The sequence below is a fragment of the Stegodyphus dumicola genome, chromosome 4, assembly GCF_044657685.1.
Source record: "Stegodyphus dumicola isolate Sdum_Otavi_A_Nest chromosome 4, ASM4465768v1".
NCBI classification, from domain to species: Eukaryota; Metazoa; Arthropoda; class Arachnida; order Araneae; family Eresidae; genus Stegodyphus; species Stegodyphus dumicola.
Genome location: NC_140771.1, coordinates 70,842,975 through 70,867,353, shown reverse-complemented (window position 1 = coordinate 70,867,353; position 24,379 = coordinate 70,842,975). Strand labels below are relative to the sequence as shown.

General features: G+C 31.8%; 1 protein-coding gene across 1 annotated transcript in view; it reads left to right on the top strand.

Moving 5' to 3' along the window:
- Nucleotides 1-15,303, top strand: part of LOC118201077 (oxysterol-binding protein-related protein 2-like) — a 325,620-nt gene extending 310,317 nt beyond the window's left edge. The window contains exons 12-13 of the mRNA XM_085815069.1: nt 190-280; nt 2,778-15,303. Of these exons, the coding sequence (XP_085671195.1) occupies nt 190-280; nt 2,778-2,880 (194 nt within the window). The 3' untranslated portion in view covers nt 2,881-15,303. The remainder of the gene's footprint in view (nt 1-189; nt 281-2,777) is intronic.
- Nucleotides 15,304-24,379: the final 9,076 nt, after the last annotated feature.

Genomic DNA, 24,379 nt, shown 5'->3' with positions numbered 1-24,379 from the left:
TATACAGATTTTTCTTTTTATAATTAGTATCTTCTAATTTTTATAAATATACTTTCTTAATGTATTTGTTTATAAATTAAGTTCTTATGAATTAACATATTACCTCACGCGTGTTTATCATATTACAAATCTGTCTAAACTGTAATTAAGAAATCAAATAAGAAAAAGTAATTTCGTTTTACTACGTAGAAGGTGCAGCGGCAGAGAAAACTCGTCTGGAGGAAAAACAGAGAGAAGCACGAAAACAGAGGAAAAAAAGAAAAGAATCGTGGAATACGAGGTAAGAGCTGCTCTTTTATCACTCCAAAATGAATTCCTTATGCAAAGATTTCAAGTTTTAATCGCCACATGTTCTGTAAAACTAGTAATATATTTTGAATCAGCAGAAATTATACTTTCTGATAGGAAGTGGTGAATTCATAAACATATTTGCCATTTCTAATATTTGTATACTTAATTAAGAACTGAAAATTTTATTTTTAAGTTTAGCATACAAACAGTATAAATTTGCTTAATTTAATAGAGTAGTTTAAAAAATAAAACACTTTTCCATGTTGTTGCAACTCGTGTTATATCAAATTTCAAACGCAACTTTCAGAAGTTCACTTTCAGTGATTGATTTAAATATTTTTTTTTTCCTGATTTGTACAGACCTGGGCTTCCCAACGGGTTTGATATTGATCCCTGAAGGTCGATGAAATTTACAAGGGAGAGTATTTTTATAAAAGTATCATTAATAAAATTTATAATTAATTGCTTATTAACATAAAGCTGTAATCATGCAGTAAAGAAGAAATCATATAAAATAATATAAGGGTAAAATACTCAAAAATGATTTAATGCAGTTTAAAAATCAATAATATATTTTTAATATATTATTGATATATATATATATATATATATATTATGCAATAAGTGCATAAAGCATTTGCAGGAAATCCTCATCAAATTTTCTTGACGGTACTCGTCCATTTTCTTCTTTACCACATCCATTTAACTTGAATTCTGTACCAGTTGTTTATTATTCCGATGCTATTCTTGAAAAGTACAAATTAATTTGTTTCACAGACCGAAGTAAGATGAACAGCAAGGTTATTTTTGCGCTTGTTGCTTATGAAGATAAACAAGAAAGAGACTTCAAAGGGTACTAATGATAAATTCTCCGTTTTCAGGCTGGGCTGAGTTGATTATGTTTAAAATTGCTGTCAAATAGACTCAAAATTCTTGTAGTAGTTTGAGACCAATGCGCGTATTAATATGTAATGGTTCCCTTTCTTTGCTACAATTATTATAGAAAATTAGTGTTTCAGAAAACTTTCTACTGAAATTCAGGTTATTATTAAGACGTTCGTGGACACTGGAAATTTTGGAAATGAGAAGGCTGATGCTCTAGTAAAGCTATCGATGAAACTTCACGTTGATTTAAATCTCCGTGTTCATGTTTCTTACTGGAATCACTTTTATAGAAAAGATGCCATCTGTATTTGGAATAGAGAATATCTAGCCTTACCAAAAGAATAATGGACCAAAAGGTTTTTTTCCTACAGTTTTTCACAGAATGAAAGTTTATCCGTTTTCGACGGATTTTAAAGTAACTCAATTTTCGACTGTACTTGGCAGTTTTAAACGCTACTTAAAGCGATCTGGTCTTGCTTCAAGTGCTTTGTGCAGCCGCAGTAGCGGCGATGTAGATGTAAAGCATATTCTTCTTGAATGCATTCATCATGTGCAGCAGAGAAAGTTACTACAGGTAACTAACTAACTATGAAGCTCTTGTCTGTATCTTGGCCACCAATTTTTTTTTTGGACTTATTTGGACTAAAAAGACTATTTCTGTTTTTTTGGAATTTCCTTTTCAAATGTAGACTATTGAGTGCTCTTTATTTTACTACTTTTTATGTTTTCGTTTAGTTATTTTTTTAATTTTTTCCCCATTTGCATGCTATTGTACATTTGTTTATTTTTTAATGCTAACTTACTTGCGTAAGCCTCTTGGTATATTTTGTGTAACACGAGGTGAAATTAGAGTTCATAAAAAATGTATTACTCTGTAGAATTCAGTTTTTATCAGATTGAATATTTCAGGATTGCTGGTTGTGTGTTTGTGATTTAAATTAGTAGTTGCGGTCGTGCGAAGAGAATTTAACAAAAAAATCTATACAACATCAACAAAAATTTCGGGTAAAGTGCAGAATCGCCCACTTATTTGTTTGGAGCTTTTTACAAGAGTAAGAAGAATTGGATTTTTGTCAATTTTCTTTAACTTTTTAAGTTAAAAATCGGTCGATGTGTACATGGATAAAGTCAAGGGAGTGCGCAATGTCATTTTTGTGTTGTGAAATTTTGGGATTTTTTTTAAGTGATAATTGGTCGATGTGTACATGGAAACAGAGTTTGTGCAGTTCTTAAAAACGCGCCAAGCAGTGGACGATTCTGCACTTTCCCCAATATTTTCACTGCTGCATAAAAAGGATTAATGACAGGAATAAAATCAATTTTCTTTCATGACAGATATCCTTATATACACAGAAACAAAAAAGGTATTTCGGGAAAGTTAAATTATTTCAGAAGTTATTGAAATTTAATTATCTGATAAATACAAACTTCTGACAACCTTTTATATTAGTGTGTAAGTGTAATGTAGATATCTAAATTCATAAGGATTGCACGTATTCTAATTGATATTTTTAATATGATTTATATCTGTAAATTTTATTTCAGTTATGAGATGCATACTTGAATAACACCAGATGTTTGAATAATTTGTATTTTTTAAGGTGGTTCTACCAGAGCAAAGTACCCCATATAAAGAGTGAAATCTGGCTTTTCAACAACAAATACTGGTCTCGTGACTATGCCGACTGCCCAGATATATTTTAAAGACGAAGGAAGTGAAATCAAAACTTGGATCGTTAAATAATGCGAAGAAGGAATTTGGTTTCATTTTTACTAGATTAGATCGACTAATACCTTTAGTAATCTATTATCCAAAGAATAGTGTATTAAGAAAGGGAAGAAATGGCGTATGACTTGTTAGAGCAAAAGTATTTATTGTCTTTAGCTCTTCAGCTATTGCTGGATTCTAAACGGTGCTGAAATTGCTAAAACAAAGTCGAGAAAGTCCTAAAGCTCAATTTCGTAGCTGCTATCAGATTCTTAAACAGGGATATAATTAAGTGAACAGCAATTAAACAGTTCATATTTTAAACTTTAAGAAAATTCTTTAACAAGTAATCAAGATATTAAATAGCAAAAATGAATAAATTTTTTTAAATATATCCTACTAATCAAACAAAATATTTTTCCTTTTTCTGTTTTATACATGGACATAATAATTAAAAAAGAAGAAACTGTTAAAAACTCTAATAGCGGCATTAGGAATGCCTTATCGTTGCGCTAAAAAAATCGTATACACAGAAAATTCTATAATAATGCTAACTGTCTCGTGGCGATCACCTTCCGTAGACGATTATCTCTGAAACTAACTAGCATTTCTGAGGCATAGAGCATTAATTTTCTAAAGCAACAACCTCCAAAAAAATTTAAATCATCTAAAACTGTGGGTGGTCATCTTGCAGAAGGTTTATTATATGTCCTTCGGATGTCCCATAAGTCCATCATCATAGAGAATTTTATAGAATGTATTCAAAATGGTCTCCTTTACGTACAAGATTCAGATTCAACAAATTCTGCCATTCCAATAACATGTTCGGCAATGATAAGAAAAATCTGATGATAAACATGACTGTTTCGTTTTCTGAAGGTCAGCAGACAAACAAGGTTAGACTGTTTCCAACGCTCGAGGTCAGTGGCGTCACTTGATGTACAGAAATGGAATAAACGTAGAGAAACACAAAAAGGAGTCGGTAATAGTTGGTTCTGGGCATACTGACAGTACAGTAATCTTGCTTTCTTCTAGATGCTGAAAACTAATAATAATCTCAATTATTATCAACGTAAGTTAAAACATCCAACTGTTCTACTGACAAAGTTGAATCTTGTTAGAAATCAATCAGCATTTTCTCATCATCTTATCCAGAAATTGAAATTTAACTTATGAACGTTCACAAAATTTTTCGTGAGAGTTCAAAGACTGGAGACAAATAAAAATATTTTCTTATTTAATTATTTAAATGAGGGTTCACAAGTAGATTATAGAATATAAAAACACGTATGAACATATATTCGGGACCGGCGCCAGAGCTGGTGCAAACGGTGCAATTGCACAGGGAGGCAGAATTTAGTTACGGCAAAACTGAATCTAGAAATCGCACGGTTTGTACCGAACAGCGAAAAGCCTACAGCTACTCAAACCTAGTACCGGCCCAGTATATACTATCCATTCATCATCGATACAAAAAAAAAAAAAAATACTTTTATCGTATTCTGGGGGAAGTAATTGCCCCTCTGCGGACACCCATATAAGGAATCCATGTATATAAACAATTTCATAACATCTATACCATTCCAGCCAAGCTATTTCTTTAAGTGCAAGTTAAGTTCTTGTGAAAATAACTTAGTTATATTATTAGATGTAAAGCTTATGCAGTGTATTAATTTTAAAGAATGCTCAATAGTAATACTTCATAAAAATGCAATATATAAAAAGCCATTAAGATTGCTATTCAGTATTAGAGTGATATGAGGAATAAAATTCACATTTTTTCGGGACCAAAATCAATTATTCCTTTTTATATGTGAATCTCAAAATCTAATACTGGATGAATCTGTATTGCCATTTCTTTGATGAAACTGTATGTTTCTGAAATTCAGATGCAAAGTTTATAGAATTCAAGTTGCATTAGCGTAACAACTGAAATTTCAAAGTATTTTTAATTTGCATATGTAATATAAATTATGGATAAAAAAAACGCTGAATTTTTCTTTTTTAATATATATTTCAGGTAATTTAACTATGTTGCTTTCAGAATTTGAAAATGAATGCAAGTTTATGTAAATATAGATGAGGGAAATATGTTCTGTTTTTCTAAGAACGTTCTACGTTGCTGTTTTATACCTTTATCAATTTCATTCACCATGAAGGAAAACACATAATCATTACTCTCTAGTTTCAATTTTGAAAGAAAAAATTCTGATAAGAAACATTGTTACAATTTGCAAAAAAACAGACTACTTGTTGTTTGGGAACATATTAAAAATAAATTAAATTCAAAATTTAATAAGGAATGTAACATTTATGAACAACGATGATTAATTCCTTTAATTATTAAAAAAACTTTTAATTTTCTATTATATTATTTCTATTATACTAATATATTTATGCTAAATAAATAATTTTTATGAAGTATATGAAATAAACTTAGGAATTATATTTATTCGAAATTCGAACCAGTATTATATTTATTCGAAAGTACTTTTGCATAATCAGTATGTAATTATGCTTCACTACATTTTTTATCTCCCATTTGGTATACTGTTGATATTTCATCATGAAGAAATCTTTATTTATCTTTCTTTATCCATGCTCTTTGCACCTCTGTGCCCACCAGCGGCCGAGCGGTAAAGTCGCTGAACACTGGTAGTTCGGTCCGAGGTTCGAATCCCGCGAACGGGCTGGCTGCATGGGCGTTTTCGTGGTTTTCCCCATGTGTAACGTGTATACGAGCCAGTTTCCCTTAGAAAGTCCTCCACGAAAGGCATCCCTCCCCTTAGGCAGATAGCCCTCGAGGCTTTGCCATAATCACACATACATACACCATACATACTCTTTGCACCTCTAAAACTTCTTGCAGATATTAAAATCTGAAAATGTAAAGAGCCATGTGTTTTGGAAAGCATTGATGAAAGTAGAAGTACGTTTATTCTGTTGTAGTTGATTAGGCATTAGATTATCTTGAGAATAAAAGTTTAATCTGGTGCATGAAAGCAGAAATGAATAGAAGGGATTAATAAAATACAACCCTCAAAATATAAAAAGTCCTGTTAATCTGGGAATATTAAAGTGTGACTTGAACTAATAAAATTTTAATAGCGCATTTCAATGAAATGTAACATCTCTAATATAAAACTGGCGAAGGAATAAGATCAATCTCTCTTAAACGTATGCTTTGTAATTAAAAGAAAAAATTCAAGCTTATATAATTTAATTTTTCAATGTACTTCCAAAGAATTAAAACAGCTTATTAAATACTTTACAGAAAAGCTGTTGAATAATGATTGTATTTCAACGAAAAGTCAGAACTTATAAATATTGGCATGGAATATTAATCAAAAGTTTAAGTACTGCTTCCATTAAATACATATTGGTTGTATAAGTATGTATAAATGTGACTGCCCTTTTTTGATACATAAAAGACATTTGCGTTTTCAAAATAAGAAAGATATTTATTCAAAGTATTTTCACCAGATGCTACAACATTCACTTATCTGTCAGGAATAAAACGATTCCGTAGGCGAAGAAGTTTGGTTATTTTTGGTTATTTTGAGACAATCTAGTCATCAATCGAATTCTTGAAATCCTTTTAACAATTAAAGCACTCTCCAAAAAGGCCGCTCCGTATAGGTTGAAATAAATGGTGATTTAAAGAACCAATATCTGGTGCATACGACGAATAAGTTATATATCTCAGCGAAGAACTTCTAGAGTTCCTTGACCGGTCTTGCATACAGTGGGCGAATTTTGAAATCGTTATAAGAACTGAAGTGCTCCGAAATTAGGCCGCTCTGCAACAATTGAAACAAATAATGATCTGAACAAGCAATATCTGGAGGATATGGGGGATTGGGCTACACATCTCAAGGAAGTGCTTCTACAGTTCCTTGACTTTGTGGGCAAGCATTGTCATGTTGAAAATTAGCCATAAAAGATATTTTTTGCTTAGTTCAAATTCAATAAACGTTATTTGTAACTTTCTGATTATCTGTTTGTCTGTCTCGATTGGAACAAATGAAATCCTTTTCCTGGTATACCACACTTTTTTTTCATGTGTATCAAAATCTTTATTTTTAAATCTTCGAAACTACTCTGTGCAAGTTGTATTCGATGAAACACGTTTGTTCACCGTAAAATCCCAGCAGCACACGTTATGTATTTCTGCGGCAGTTTTCTTCACAGTAAAACGTCTTGCAAGTGCCATATTTTTTTACATAAAACTGAACAGTTTTAATGAGATAAAAAAAATATTGTTTTACACTTTAAACGAATGTCATATATTGATGAATAAAGGTTGCTGGCAAGTTTATCAAATACAAGTATACCAGATTCAGTTGAATGCAAGTACTATAAACATCATCCTAAGAAAAAGGCGGGATCGTATTTATACACCCAATATTTAAAGAATGAATATGAATTTAAACATATGATAATTGTAATAATCAATGTATGAAAAGAGTGTGATAATCACTTTTGAAGATTTAATGTTCTGGTCTATGGTACGAAATTAAAAACATAGTAGTACCATAATTAACTTTTAAATTATTTCCATAATAATGAATGTAAAAATTATACCTTATTAAAAATATACCTACGAGGTACCCATTTTCTTGGAATGTTAATACTGACCAAAAGAATAATCTCGAAACAGTTCCATATAGTGTAAATTCTTATTCGTTTTCAGTTTTTCAATTTCCAAACGATCAGAAGCTTTGAGAACGATAACGTCTTTCGCATATTTAAACAAACACTTTGTTCTTTTAAAATAAAATTTCATGTTTCAATGACAACACATGCAATTTGTAAGCGACGTAAGTATTAAGATTACTGTAGTTCATTTATGAAAACGAGTTTAACTTAAACGAGTTTAATTCAAATACATGTAAGGGTATTATTACATTCCTTGTCGCATTCATGCTTTACAAATGTTTCCAGTTACATACTGTAAATGCCACATAACTTTAAAACGGGAAAAATAGTTCTCTTCTTTATAAACGAATGCTTTATATAATATTAATCCTTTGATAGAAGATGAGAACTACTTGAAAAGACAAAAAGGAAATAGCAATGGCAGTGAATTTCACCTACCTGTGTCTTCACAACAATTTCCAGCATTTAAAGTCAAACGCCATGCCATTTCTTTCTACTTTTTATTTGGTAAATCTGCTTTTGCTTTTTGTTTTCTCTTTGGAATTTTAATAAAAATAAAATTGAAAATATATATATATATATATATATATATTCTATATGCCAAAATTGTGCAAATGTTATTCAAAGAGAAAAAATATTCTTAAGGTTTTATAAATGATGCTAAAAGAAATTATTTTTTATATGGCTTGTGTACAAACTTACAAACGTCCACTCATTGCTATTCTTAAGGTTATCTTGAACACTTATCTTTCAGAGTATTTAGTTATGTAGCTGGAAAGCAAGCATACAAGGTGTAACTGAATTGTTATAGCAACTAGTGTATGTTAATTGTGTAGTAACCCATCTTCAGGAATGCTTTAGCGCCAGAAGAACAAAGAATATATTAATTTAGAAGGCTGTCAGTACCATACTAAGATATTATGAAGCTTATCAGGCTTAAGGATGAAGGAAACTAATATACACAATATGCTCCAATGGTTCTCCAAGATGTTAGCATTCATATTGTTCGTCCTCAAAATATATTTACTTAAGCATGATTTTTATCGATTGATTGGATCATATAGATTAAAGCAAGGCATGTGAGGGCTACTGGCCTTAGGGAAGGAACGCCTTCGAGAGGAGTTTTTTAAGAATTTGATTTGGTTTGGTTTATTTGATTATGGCAAAGTACTTTTGGCTTATCTGCCTAAGGGAACACATGCCTTTGTGAAGGGCATTCTAGTAGAAACTGCTTTTTATCCACGTTAGGCATGAGGAAAAACACGAAACCACCCTTACATCCACCCCATTTGTAGTAATTTGAACTCGGGTCGAATTACAAGTATTGAGTGGTCTTATACATACCATTCGTATACCAAACTTTTAGGGTAAAATGGCTCATATTCACGTTACACATGGGAAAAACCACGAAAACATTCATGCAGCAAGTTTTTTTACCGGCATTTGAATCGGGGGCTCGAACTACCAGGGTTCAGTGATTTCGGGACCCGTCATAAAAATCTACGCATTGCTCAGTGGTCACATGGATCCAGCACATTAGTGGCTGACTTTAATCATTTGAACTGCATTCCACAAATAATTCAGGATATTTTTAGATTTTTCGATCTGTATATCAATTTAGTATAGTAGGCGCTGCTTAATATGATTACGTTTGTCCATGAATACTTTGATAACATTATGCGATGATGAAAATATGCGTCAGAATATCAATAGAATTGTAATTAGTTTAATACAAATGCAACTAAGGTATCCTTTACCTCAGCATTTGTAGGAAATTCAATAATTTCAACATTTTCTTCTTCAGAAAGTTTATCACATGATATTAGTGAATTAGTTTCCGAAAATGTCTGCAGATATCTTTTTCTGTCGCTGATGCTTCAGCTTGAATTTTTTCAGATATTTTGGTGCGAAAAAGTAAGTTGGCTAAAAATAATTCCACTTTGTTATTCGCTAATTCTGATTAATCCATTCGATCGTCTTAAAACTTAGCGAAGAGGCTTCTCTGTACGTGGTGTAGTCTTAAATCACAACTAAACTGCTTAAAGACTTAATATCTTACTTGGCGACACGTCGCTACCATATTGCAATTTCTATATACTATTTCGACCTTATTTGGTGATTTTTATCTTTAAAGTGGCAATTTTACATCGGTTTAAAAAAAATTGATTCTACAATATTTTGTTAATACTAATCAAATTTTTCCATGTTTTCCTATACAAGTGGGAGGGATTTCGCCAGTTCGATAACATATCCTGAAGATAATATTAACTGCGATCATATTAAGCGGCGTCAACTGTAATATTCATTTGCAATTTTGAAATTTTAGTACACTTTTTATCTGGGAAATTTTCAGTCCAAAAGGGGCTACTAGTCTCGAAAAAGGAATTTGCATCGAATCACTATAAATGAGTTCTTTCATTTTTCATTCGAATCTGTTGCTATTCTGCAGAAGGAAAGATACTAAGTTATTTGAAAGCAACAGACTCATTTCTTAAGAATAGTTGTTGCTTACTTTTGAATCGGGCTGATTTAAATAGTAAAAATGCATTTAATTCGTAATCCATCCAACTAAAAGTATTCAGCATTTTCATAAAATGGCATTATACATTTTTTATTATTTGTTTCATATTTTGTAAACCTTTAATGAATTTTTGATTGACAAACTCATCGATTTGAAAGCAAGTAGTTGCAACACGGCACAGGATAAAACATTATCTCCAGCGCAAGACTGTTTGTAGGAAATTCTTAAAGATGTGCTGTTTTTAAATATTTTGTAAATTTGCTATTGAAATGTATTTTATCTGGCGTAAGTGCGAAGAACGTGATAAATAAAGTTAACACGCAAAACGTAATTATTATAAAGGGGAAAAAGTGTTTTTTAAACCATCTTATTGATAAAGTTGAACATTGATATGATAAACTGAAAAAACACTGGAAAAAAAAATAGAAAAATGTATGCAACACTAATCACTGCATCGGAAATTCTACACATATTTTACTATGCTGTTTTCAAAATTTTTGAGATTTTGCTGTTGAATTTTGTGTATGGCGAACGACGCTTAGTAATAAAGCTACGAAGATTAAAGAAAAGGGGGTTAGCAGGAATGAGTGCAATAGCAGACAAGTGGACTGCGAATTCAACGAGAGCGTAAAAAATCTTAACAAACCCTTTTGGAAGATCGTTAAAATCTGAAACCCTTCAGATTTATTATGACTGTTGTTGCGTTATACGGGTTCGTGGATTTGGAGTGATTGATGGCAACACTTGATGAAAAATCAAAACACAGTTTATTAGCCAGTAGTACTTAGGACAGTTCCAAAAACACATATTAAAGTCGTCGAAAAACTACGGCAAATACGCTGAACAATCAGTAACAAGCCTTCAGGCTATAACGTTAAAGACAACTTCACGGCAAAGCACTAAATACAGCTCCCGACTCGGTCGATTGCTCTCGGAGCTCAACACACTCAAGATACTCTTCACGATACACTACTACTCCATGTACAGGCAGGGTTTATATAGCTTTTTTGACCTGCCTTCGAGCATTCTGAGGTAAACCGGTAAGAATTCCCTCTAGAATGTTCTCGCTCCGTCTATGGCATATCGCCAATTTTGTCGCCAAAGGGGCGATTTCGCGCCACATCTGGCCAGACTGTTTTTATTGCAATTTTCTGGAAACCCTAAACCCGCTTAGCGGTGAAGCTATCTTACCGCGGCTGGGCATAGCGGTGAAGCTATCTTACCACGGCTGGGTATTTCGTAAGATTATTATTATTTTTTTATTTTTTTGTTGTTGTTGTGGGGGGGAGAGGGAATGGCATGGACATCCAATTAAAAATGACTGCTTTTTAACTGAGAATAATCTTCATTTAGAGGTACTGTGGAATTAGAAATTACTGAATGCTCATAAAGAAAAGCAATCAATTAAGAGTATATTACCCTCACGATTAATTATAAAAGTTCAGTAATATATTTAAGACTGCACATCCTTGGCTTAGTTTGATAATGACAGCTTTCTAATTTTAAACATGACTTATTCCTACTCAGTATAGAACGCGTGTAAAAATCAATGCTTTTAAGATATTGATTTTGATTCACAATCGTGTCCGAACATAAAACATATCATTCTATGTCTGTCTGTATAAAAGATCGTATATATTATATCCTAGTAGTTATTACTTTTAATTTATTCACACATCACTCTTTCGAGAAGGAAGTTACATTCCGTAATCAGAAATCTCCAGCCATCTTTAGAAATGTGTTCCAACACAGAGTGGATGTTTGTAAGTTTTAATGGAAATAATGTATTTCAAAAGAAAGAAAGCCGTACGTTGTTTCTCACAAACGAATACTTGTAATTATCTCTTTCATTTTCAATTCGTAAGTGAGCAAATAAGTCGATAGTGAAAGTTTTATGTGTCACAATGTAAGTATTAAATACTGAATTAAATCTTATATGACGTAAATAAGTTACTTTGGTGCTTTGTGCATATTTAGCTTTAAGTCTCTCATGTCCTTGTGTTCGAAAATTCGATGCTTTCTAACGAAAACCTGTTGACAAGTCAGTTCGTTCAAGTGTACTGTATCTAGAATCTTCGTAATTACCTATATATATATAATTGAATTTGCCATTTACATAGGTGATATAATTCACTTTACTTTCAAGCGGAATTTAATAGTTACTATTATTAGTTATTACTATTATTATTATTATTACTATTTAATAGTTACTATATTTTTTAAAAAGAAACCTTTTAATTAATTTACCAATTTTAATTGACTGATATTTTAGTGTTTCTTTAAATAGGCATTTGATAAGATAAATACAGCATATTTTCTTTGTATTGAATAGTGTAATTTTAGGCAATAATAAAAATGTGTTTTAATTTTCCAATTCAAAATACTGTTACACGCAGCTGCTTAGTTAAATTTAATGTCTACCAAATCCTTCTTGCGTATCATATGATTTCGAGACTTAATATCTTATGGAATATCGGAAGTTCAGATATGCTAATTTATCAATTCAGATATATATAATTTTTTTTATTTAAATGCTTGGATCCAACCCGTCTTTTAAATCTAATTATATGAAAACTGGAACTAAATTCTAATGATGATAATTTGCGAGCGAAAGGTTCATAACATTTTTACTCTTACAAATATAATAATGCTTCAGCTTATTAACAGCAGCCGAAAATCTAATAACCAAAAATATTTACCTAATTTACAAGATTGAAAAGAAAGTGCTTCACAGATATCTTTGTGCATGTCAGTTTTACAGACGACGGAAACACCAAGGAAAACAATATCGCCAAGTTTGTGAGCCATAACCTCCCTTACTTCCAAAAAAATCCTTTTAAATAATGGAGGGAGGAAATGATCTTACTTTAACTGGAAGAAATACACCAGTGCAAAATTTAAAACTAAGCAAAACAGCAGCCTCAATTTAACTTAGACTTTGAATTAAACAAAACTAAACAAATTAATAAATAAACAAATTTTAATTTAATAATTTAAAAATTTTGAATAAAATAAATTTGAGTTTTATTAAAATTTTACGGCAGAAATAGGTTGCCAGCCTAACTTTAACCAGAATTTTTTTCAATTTTTCAAGCATACAAATTCTTACTTAAAAAAAAAAAAAAAAAGTTTTCGTTATTTTTATCACTTGGTTTTGATTATGCTTTTCGAATTGTTATATCTTTCGGTGATAAACATCGCTAAAATTGGTTACTAACAGCTATAAGTATTATTATTGTCAGGAAAAATTTATTAAATATTCACTTTATACGTTATTATGGCAAATTTGTTCAAGTGTTTAACAAAATTCCAAGTATTCAGCTTACCAGTTTACTACAAACCTTCAATAGTTCAAACCAGTAATAATGAATAATTTTTTAAACCTTAATAATGAATAATTTCTTAAACACTCAGTTTCTTTAAGCACGCATTTTTTCACCTTGTTCATAGATGTGGCATCCACATCCTATGAACCGGATGAAAACTTAACATACACCGATGTTCCCAACACTATGATAATCTTTAATTTCCACATAAAATGCATTTATACGAAATTGCATTTCTTTATTAATATTTAAACTAAAATTGTACACAAAGAATAAAATATTATATTACATGCTTCAAGAGCTGCAGTTATCTGTTTTTCAAAATCCGCTGGATCAAAACTAGATCAAGATAAACAACCGAAGTAAATCCAAAAGGTACTTACATGGCACTGTAAAATATTCTTTCATGGGTATAGAATAAAACATAATGAAAAAAAACTAAAACTGGAAAGTTAGTTTTTTTAAGGCTGAAGTGTATGCTAATTTATACACTAAAAAGTGAATATAATGATGCTTTCAGCGAAAATTAAATTTAATCATTTTCATTCTCTCCATAAGTGTACTAAATTCTTTTAACTCCTAGCAAAAGTTCTACTGAAATATTTGCCAAATGCTTTGATCTAATTGAAAGGTAAAAGCGTTCGTTAATTGCAGAAATGTCCTCTAGTGACTCGTTCTAACAAGTTTATATATTAAATTGGCACATTTATCCATATTTCAGAACAAAATAAAGAATTCTTTCGCATAAAAGGTAAATATTTTTAGTTCTGCATCTACAGGTATAAACTCAGCATGTCCCGTGAATCATATGTAGGTCCTCGAAAGTCCGAAAAAAAAAAATTCACAAATCTGTTTCCGGGTTTATGTTTGTTGATGTAAATTAAAAGAAGCCAAAGTAGAGAACATCATCACCCAGTTAAATTAGAATTAAAGTTAAATGGCGATATCATCTAATCTCATTAACTTTATTTTTGAAGTTCCCAAACTGTTTTATGTCTGAAATTTTCACATCTATAGCAGTCCTAAATATTCAGTATTCCTCACTTTTTTATGAGTGATACATATTTTAACTTGTCTTATCTAGTTCCTTTGCACTTTTAATTGGCACTGCTCTTTTCCTTTGCGAACAGTCTGCTCCAAACTATTATCTATAAAACGATATATGTGTCAACATTGCTTATTGATCTCCGTTAAATTAAATGCATTTTTCGTACCTCTCATAACAGCATTCTTTTTTCAAAGTAAATATTGTTAATAAAAAATTTTAAAATATGCTGTTCTATTTCGTTCTTTGTTTATTGAAATAATTAATCTAAGAGAATTATTTCGTGTGTCTAGAGAACTTTTGCAGTGATCAAAATGAGCTGATGAAGAAAGTTTTCTGGCTAAAAAGATCTATGTAAAGATTTCGTGCGAGGGCTATCTGACTAAGAGGAGGGATGCCTTTGTGGATACAATCTAAGGAAAATTGGCTCGCATCCACATTACACATGGAGAAGTCAAACTAAGAAGCCAGCCCGTTTGGCTGAGATCGAACGAAATCAGGTCGTACTACCAGTAGTCAGCGGTGTTAACAACTCGGACACTCCTGGGCCTCTGGAAAGATCAAATTGGCATGTATATCTCTTTAAAGTAAACTAAGTTTTTAGTTAACATTCATCACTTCCTTCTGAAATCAGTACCAGAAACTGATTCTTCTTCGATATCTGCATTAAAATCTACATCATATTAACAGTAATTTTCTAACCGCCTTTACCTTTAAAATATCCCAAAATGTATTACACCTAGCCTCACCAACAGCACCACACATTTTATAAATGAATAACACGTGTCTGAATAAACTGTTAATGAGTCCAAAATGCGAGAAAAATTCGGAATTTAAAAAAAAAAAAAAAAAAACTAATGAAATAAAAGCTCGGTTATCAGAAACATTTAATTTTGAAAAATATTTATATAAAAAAACATGTCTTAGAATAAGAAATATTATAATTATATGCTTGACAAACCCTTAATAAATATATATACTTAAAAATATAAAAATTTAACTACCATATAAAACTTCATCTAATTCAAACCTACATACAGTGACTGATACAGCATAGCTTCTTTAAAGTAAAAGGGTAACTTAGTATTTAGCAATCAAGACTTCAAATTATTAGTATCTTCAAGAATACCTTCAAGAACAACACGCAAGGAACCTGTGAGACTTAAAACTATATACTATTCTCACAGCGTATTAAACAGTGAGAGAATAGTTGCTTTGTAACATCTATTACACTAATATATTTGATTCACTTTAATCATAGTATTGTACAGTTTATATTTTTATACTAATGAGTTTCATCCCAAGAGTGTATTTTGCACTTTTTTGTATGGTTTTGTATAATTTATAGCTGCAGAGTTCTCAAACTGGCACCAACTTGTTTAGTCAAGGGCTTCACAATGCTCGGAAATGTAATGTTCTTCCTGCGTTCAGTATGCATATTAAAATTATATGTGTTTAGTGGTACAGTAAGTAATAGATACGTATTTTGTAGAGCAAGGATACATTAAAGAAAGCGTTTTTGCAGGATTCCTCATTTTTTAAGCTTTCAAAGGAAAAGATTTAATTAATTTCGCTATCTCCTTCGATGCGAACATTTTGAGGGTACTGCAGGTCAGCAGGTACTACGCTAGTACTACAAGTACTACGCTAATATTTTTTAAATATTTCCCAACCTACTGAACAATAACAGCGCGGCGTATCTAAGAAGTTGTACAAAACTATTTCAAATAAGCCGCCACTAAATTCTATATAGGGGTTCAATGGAAGTTCTATCATAAAAAAAATATCCAATTTAGTTTTAAATGGAATTTATTAAAAATTTCACAAACAAATTTAATCTATAGAATCTAACAGCAGCATTCAAGCTGCATTAAAGCAACAAATTAAAATGAATATTCTGTTTTACACTGCCAACTATCGTTTTTTGAATTAAAGCGCTTCTACTACTTTTCGTGTTACCATTCAGAGACAGAAAAAAGTTTCGATTCAAACCGGAACACCTACTTTGGAAACATTAGAAAAATATTAGTGTAATGTGTGTGCTATTAAATGTATTAGCATTTTTTCAAATATTTTTAATCGTACTTTGTTCAGATGGAACATAATGTACCATCTAAACTAATGATAATATGTAATGGATGGACTTTGGATTATTCAGTTATGGCAAAGCACACGAGGGCTATCTGCCTAAAGGGAGGGATGCCTTCCGTGGAGGACTTTCTAAGGGAAACTGGCTCGTATACACGTTACACATGGGGAAAACCACGAAAACGCCCATGCAGCCAGCCCGTTCGCGGGATTCGAACCTCAGACCGAACTACCAGTGTTCAGCGTCTTTACCGCTCGGCCGCTGGTGGGCCTTGATAATATGTAATGTAAAATAATAGTTATTGCCCATATATTTATTTTTCGTTTTTATAATAAAAAGAAATTAATTTTTAAATATTTCCTTGATTAAAGATCATAGAATATTATAGAATTTTTAGGCATCCATACAGTTTTAGTATGGTCTTATAATCAGTCAAAATTTTAACAGTCACATTCCAAAAAAATGTGGCGTATTCGAATTTTTGATTCGTTTTGGAGTATTTTATGTATGTGATTTAAAAACAATAAAATTTTTATAAGCAGTAAATACAACTCTGGAGTCCTGCAGAAACGTCATCAGCTTTCTCAATAAAATGTATTTTTTGAAGAGATATAGATGGTCAATGTTTCTAGAAGATAAATTAAGCTCCTGAAATATAAACACAGCTCTAAAAAGATATGTATATTTAAATTAAAAATGATAGACTATATGTATGTATGTATAGAATATAAAGGTAAAAATACAACATTTTTATACCACAACAAGAAGTTATACTAATATATGTTGGTAGATCCTTCCAAAATCCACATAAAATTATTCTTAGCTCAAACTTCCAAAAACACATTGAGTTTAATTTTTGCGAATCATTTTGTTTCTTTAAGATTCTAAATAAATAAATGAATCTTATACTGTATAGTTTAGCTTACAGTTACATGTTACCCACCCCCAAAAAATGTAGATAGTACTTTTTTTTAAATCCACAAAACTTTACACAAGAAATAGCATAAACTTCACAATAAGAGCTTGTAAATCATATTCTCTTTAGTAATCCACAATTTAAAATTTTCTTTTTTCGTCTTTCTTAATAAAAATTTAACTAAAATCGCACACAGATTTAAAAAAAAAAAAAAAAAAAAAAAAAAAAAAAAAAAAAAACTGTATTATATTGCTGGCTTTAAAGCATACAAAGCCTTTACAGTAGAACTGGGAAAATTACAAGTAGGCAGTAAGACTCCCTATTTAATTACTGCAGCTGCAACTCCTCCTTCGTGAATCAACATATTTTATCCTACAGTACGGTGCTAGTTTAGTCATGCTGTGATATGCTTTTGTACAGTAGTGCTTATAGACTTCCCCTAGCTCAAGGGATATGTCAGTTATATTTTAATGTGTAATTGCTTATATTTTAAAAGACAGTTATTTACTATAAAGCAGTTTTTACCAGAAGCATATTAATTATGGCACTTTTTAATAATCAATTTAGATTGTACATAAAACACCTCTTATTTATTTTTTAAAACTAGTTCCATTAAATTTTAAAAGTAGTTAACACAAGTCTTGATGCAAATATTATTTTAATTGACTATTTTGTGATAACGTTTTATTCCCTTCCTTTCTTTTCTAGATATTCATATATTTGTTAAGTTTTATAACACATTTTGTAATTCAAGATATTTATCAAATTTGCATATGAAACTGCACAAAAAAAGGGGGGAGAGATTTTTTTTTCAAAAGTTGAAAATAAAAAAAAAAGTACTACTCTTAAGCAATAACTTTACAGCTTTGGGGATTTTTAAGAATTTGATTATCAGTTATGTCTAAGACTTAGGACTAAGACTAGGGAAAAGAATACTATAAATTTATACTATATCATATTTCTTATTTTAAACTTTAAAATATAAATTAATAGGCATAAAAATACTCTTAAATTATTGTCACAAAAGAACAGGCTGCAAACAAAAGTGCATAACTTTTGAATAAAAAGTGTTATTGGTGTAAAAAGTTTAAAAGTGAAACTTCTTACATTCTATACTCCACATCCAGGAATGATTCATATTCAATTTCTTTCTTGACTTTCTACCGCTATAGATATTTATTTTTTAGGAATAAACTCAAAATAAATATATATTTTAAAAAGCTTTCAAATATATCTCGAAATGCTTTGTTGAAATGCATTTAAGAGTTTACAATAGCCTAATATAGATGAGGCAGATGAATGCCTAAAACAAAAAGTATTTACCATCTCAACACAATTTTTCCATATTCCTTATTACATTTTTCCCCCCTAAATTAAGAATTTTTACATTGTAAGAGCATTCCACTGAAAACATTTATTATTTAAACTACAGTCAAAAGTCGTTAATCCGGACTCGTCGGGACTTCGACAATTCCGGATTATAGATCATCAGTTTAAATCTGGTAAGATGGCATGCAGAAATTATAAAATAAAAAATATAAAACCGTAATTTATGAAATAAAGAACAACTATGATCTAAAGAGTATCAAAATTTACAAAAAAAAAAAGGCTTAATATTTATTTGTTTACTTTATTAAACATTTCTTTCAATGTAAGTTGTTTAAGTTGCTTCGTTTTATGTGATAATACTTTCTCTTTAATTCTGTAAACAGACAAAATTTCTTGTTAAGTTACAAAGTTCCGCTGTTCAAGTCCTATAATTGCTGTGTCGAGAATACCGACTAATTTGTCAATCGAAATTTTTTCGTTTTCAATAACCTCTGTGTCACTTTCTTCACTATCGGAAGCGAATTATAATGACGAGGAATTTGATTTAAATCATATCAAAGACGGAGTACATCGAAATGATATACTACATTTAGTAAGGAATTATAAGCCAAATAAGATAAAAACATCTGCCCTGAATATAAGGATAGTTACATGAATGTTATAAAATATGTTATGGTTATATTATACATACATTATCTCACATAGTTCTTATCATTAATATATATTTTTATACCTAAAAAAATTATCATCATCTAATTATGATGGAAGAGTACCCACATATGAATAATCTGTCCCATTTCATAATTTATTTAAAGTAACAATCTGTCCTCTAATTTTTATACATATTTTCTATTTTCAGCAATAATACATATAGAAATGTATTGCTACACAGCATCTTTTAAGTTTGGGGCACTAAATTTGGTATACATGTTTGTAGAAACACATAACTATTATGGATGTATGTATAAATAATAAAAGTAGTTTTAAAATTTTGTGTCTGATTTTTATTAATATATACATATAAGAAGAGATTAAACTTTTACTCACTTCTAGAAAATAAAGATATGATAGAAAATTTTCCTTAAAAATTGTTTTTTACCAGAAGTGCAAAAAATTAGTTTTTTTTTTTTTTTTAGCAAAAGCATAAGTGTGGTATATCATTGATTAAATACTGTTATATTAATAAAATTATGAATAAATTAAAGATGCAAGGAAAGATAAAGGAACCAAAAAACCAAAACATAGAAAACATTTATCTTCAACTTAACTTTCTGAAATATCACCAGTGAATAATATTGTAAAAATACAGAAAACAGATTCATTTAGATAAAACAAAAAATATTACAAAACTTTGCACAATAAATTTTGTTTGGTAATTTCAAAAATAGTAAAACTTATAAAATAACTCATCCAATGAACTCTGTCTATTTAATTTACTCTTTTGGTTAATTATTTCTTCCTTTTTTAAGCATTTTAATTTCATAAATTAAACAATTTATTATTTCAAAATAATGATCAAATTGTTTTAACTAATTTATGGCTAAAGCAAACAATTAAGTTGTTAAGACATTGTATTCACAGAATTAACATTACTTTTCTTGTTCTTTTACTTTTTATCAAATTAAATTTATCACTACATTCCAATGCATTATCAAGATTTTTAATCTGTACATTTTTTCACTTTGAATTCAGATATATTAAAAATTTTAAATATCTCAGCCATCAAAAACTGATTGTTGATGGTTGTTCTGTTACATCTAAAACACTTGCACAACAGCATCATCATAAAGCCTTTTTTTTTTTTTTTTTTTTAGTTAATAATACTGCTGCATTAATTTCTTCCTTCATGTTCGTACGGGGTTCGTAGATTTCGAGTGAATAACAACAACACTTGATGAAGTATCAAAATGCACTTTATTTAGCAATTATTAATCAGAACAGCTCCAAAGTCACGTTTTACAGTCGTCGAAGATCTATTATACACTCGCTAGAACAATCAGTGACACAGCCGTTAGGTTATCAGGCTATAACAGTGGAGACAGCTTCACCGCGAAGCACCAGAATACAGCTCCCGACTCTGCTTGGTCGTTCTCGGAACTCCACGTACTCTCTAGACTGTCCACGCTACAACTAGTGATGCACTCAACGATACACAAAGCACAGCTCCCAATTCTTTGGTTCAGTCATTCCCAGAGCTCAACACACTCTCTCGACGATGCACTAACTGCAATACACTATGAGACTCTTTCAATGCAATTGACGACCCACTCGGCACTCGCTGCCCGGCTGTCAACTTGATCGACTCTGCACAGAGTAGCTCAAGACACTAACTATCTTGCACTGACTCTCCACATACCAGCAGGATTTATATAATTCTTGGCTTGTGTTTGAAAACATTCCGGGCTAAACCGGTAAGAATTTGTTTCAGAAAATTCTTCATCCATCCATGGCACATCGCTAATTTTGTTACCGAATGTCGTCAAATGTGGCAACACTAAAACCTGCTTTGCGGGGAAACTATCTTACTGCACCTGTACATTTCGTAACACTGCCCCCTCCCAAGGACTGCACGTCCCGGCAGTACAACCTTTGGTCAGAAGCCAAGTTCGTTACAAACAAAAGGCAATAAAACAAACAAAATAACATAACTAAAAAAATAAATATTTACACTATGTATAAGGTATATACACAAATTAAACACATAACAATTTTAAATTATACAAACTAAAGTTCAAAATGAATTTCAGTCTCAGTCTTTTCATTAAGTTATACCCGGGTCAAATAATTTTCCACTGCAGTTCTCAGATGTATGTCTGATATGCATATCACAGTCTGAAGATTCAGTCCTTTCGGACTTTTCATCCACAGAAAGATCTGAAACAATTTGTTCGCATCATGTGTACAGTTCACCTCGGTATTTTCAGCAGCTGATACATGCACATTTTGCTCTGTTTCCTGAGAATCAACTCCAAATTCTGCATCAGAGTCATGAACGGAACCCAATTCTCTTCACAAACATAAGTATCTCGGCTTAAAATCAAGTCCTTGTCTGTAAAACCTGCACTATGAGGCACACACCCAGTTTGTGAAGTGGGTGAATTTTCTTGCAATACTGGAGCACTCTGCATAAGTTGTATATGAGCCTCTTCCATCTCAGCATTACATGAACTTTCAGATGGTTCAAAACTTGCTGACTGCATTTTTATAACTTCACTATCAGTTTCTACGAACTTGACAGTCGCATTTTTGCTTTCTTCTATCTCTACTTTTGGGCACATGAGAATCAAAATCTTCCTTCCTGTCTTTTATTTCTTCATGCTTTCGTTCTTTTTCTTTAATCCCATTAGATGTTTTATCGATCGTTTCTGGTTCTTTTTCAGATACTCCACCCGCTACTTTCTTTACTTCTTCATCCTATGATACTTGTTGAGCTGACTCGAACTTCATAGCGTAGACCAAGCAGATTTTAGGTCTTTCAGATCCGCCAATCTGAGAGCTTTTTGAATTTCCGCATCCTTAACTGCATCGATGAAATGTCAGTCGCCAGTTCTTGAAGGTTTTCCATGATTTTCTGCTGGCAAGTTTTCAACTGCAGACGGTTACAGTCCTTTGCACACTTTTCCACGAATCTCATTTTCAGCGCATTCGAGAGGACGTTGAAGGAAGTATAAAATCTGGTCTTAGAAAGGACCCCTAAGATGTCTACAGCATCACCTTGGAGTGACGCAGTCAACTGCGAAGCCTTCATGTGGGAGTCTCGCTTGTTATTTTCCGCCATGATTGAAAACTGTGTCTTATATACACTCCACGATGACTTTCCATCATATGTGCTTGGTTTGATTACCGTATGAGAAACTTGAATGGAATGGGGGGGGGGAAACTTGAAATCTTCAGCTTTGTTTTTGGGCTAAGTCCGGTTTTCTTTTGAAACATCTACTTCTTTCTGGAATTTTCTCAATTTTTCTTCAAATCGCTCTTCAACGACTGCTATTTTTCGAGACACTCATTCAGTGACTGACTGTTCTAGACTATCAACTTGTCTAGAACTTTCTGGAACGAATTCTTATCGATTTAGCCCAAAATGTTCTCCATCTGTCCTTGGCATATTGCCAATTTTGTCGCCCAAATGGACGATTTCTTACCATATATGGCAACCCTGCCTCCCCTTGCCGTTTTATAGCAACCCTAAACCTGCTTTGCAGGGAAGCTATCTTACCGTGCCTGTACGTTTCGTAACACCTCCCAAAGACTGCACGTCTCAGGTAGTACAACCCTTGGTCAAAAGACAAGTTCAATACAAACAAAACGCAATAAAACAAACAAAATAACATAACTAAAAAAATAAATATTTACACTATGTAAAAGGTATATACACAAATTAAACACATAACAATTTTAAATTATACAAACTAAAGTTCAAAATGAATTTCAGTCTCAATCTTTTTATTAAGTTACTCCCGAGTCAAATACTTTTCCACTGCAGTTGTCAGATGTATGTCCGATATGCATATCAATGTCTGAAGATTCAGTCCTTTCCGACTTTCCATCCACAGAAAGACCTGAAACAGTTTGTTCACCAATCTGAAGTCTATTAGCATCATGTGTACAGTTCACCTCGGTATTTTCAGAAGCTGATACATGCACATTTTCCTCCGTTTCCTGAGAACAAACTCCAAATTCTGCATCAGAATCATGAACGGAACCCGATTCTTCACAAACATAAGTATCTTGGCTTAAAATCAAGTCCCTGACTGCAAAACCTGCACTATGAGGCACACACCCAGTTTGTAAAGTGGGTGAATTTTCTTGCAATACTAAAGCACTCTGCGTATGTTGTATATCAGCCTCTTCCATCTCAGCATCACATGAACTTTCAGATGGTTCAAAACTTGCTGCGTTTTCATAATTTCACTATTAGTTTCTATGAACTTGACAGTCGCATTTTCGCTTTGTTCTATCTCTATTTCGAGCATGTGAGAATCAAAATCTTCCTATCCGTCTTTTATTTCTTCATGTTTTCGCTCTTTTTCTTTAATCCCGTTACGTGTTTTATCGATCGTTTCTGGTTCTTTTTCAGACACTCCACCAGCTACTTTCTTTATTTCTTCATCCTTTGATTCTTTAGATGCCACTTCCATCATCTCTTCTTTTATGGCTCCAGTTTCTCCTGCAAGCTCCACTTTCATCTGTGGGAGTTTTAACTGTACATTAATGAAAAAACAATACATAATGATAGCATTCACTCGCAAATCCCACTTCTGACACCAGTAGTTACGTTTTTTTTGGGGGGGGGATTTCGAGTGAATAACGACGACAGTCGATAAAGTATCAAAACACACTTTATTTAGCCAATATTAATCAGGACATCTCCAAAGTCACGTTTTACAGTTGTCGAAGATCTACTATACACTTGCTGGAACAATCAGCGACGCAGCCTTCAGATTATCAGGCTATAATGGTGGAGACAGCTTCACTGCAAAGCACCAGAGTACAGCTCCCGACTCTTTGGTTCAGTCATTTCCGGAGCTCAACACACTCTCTCGACGATGCACAACCTCGCAATACACTAAGAGACTCTTTCGATGCACTCGACGACTCACTCGGCACTCG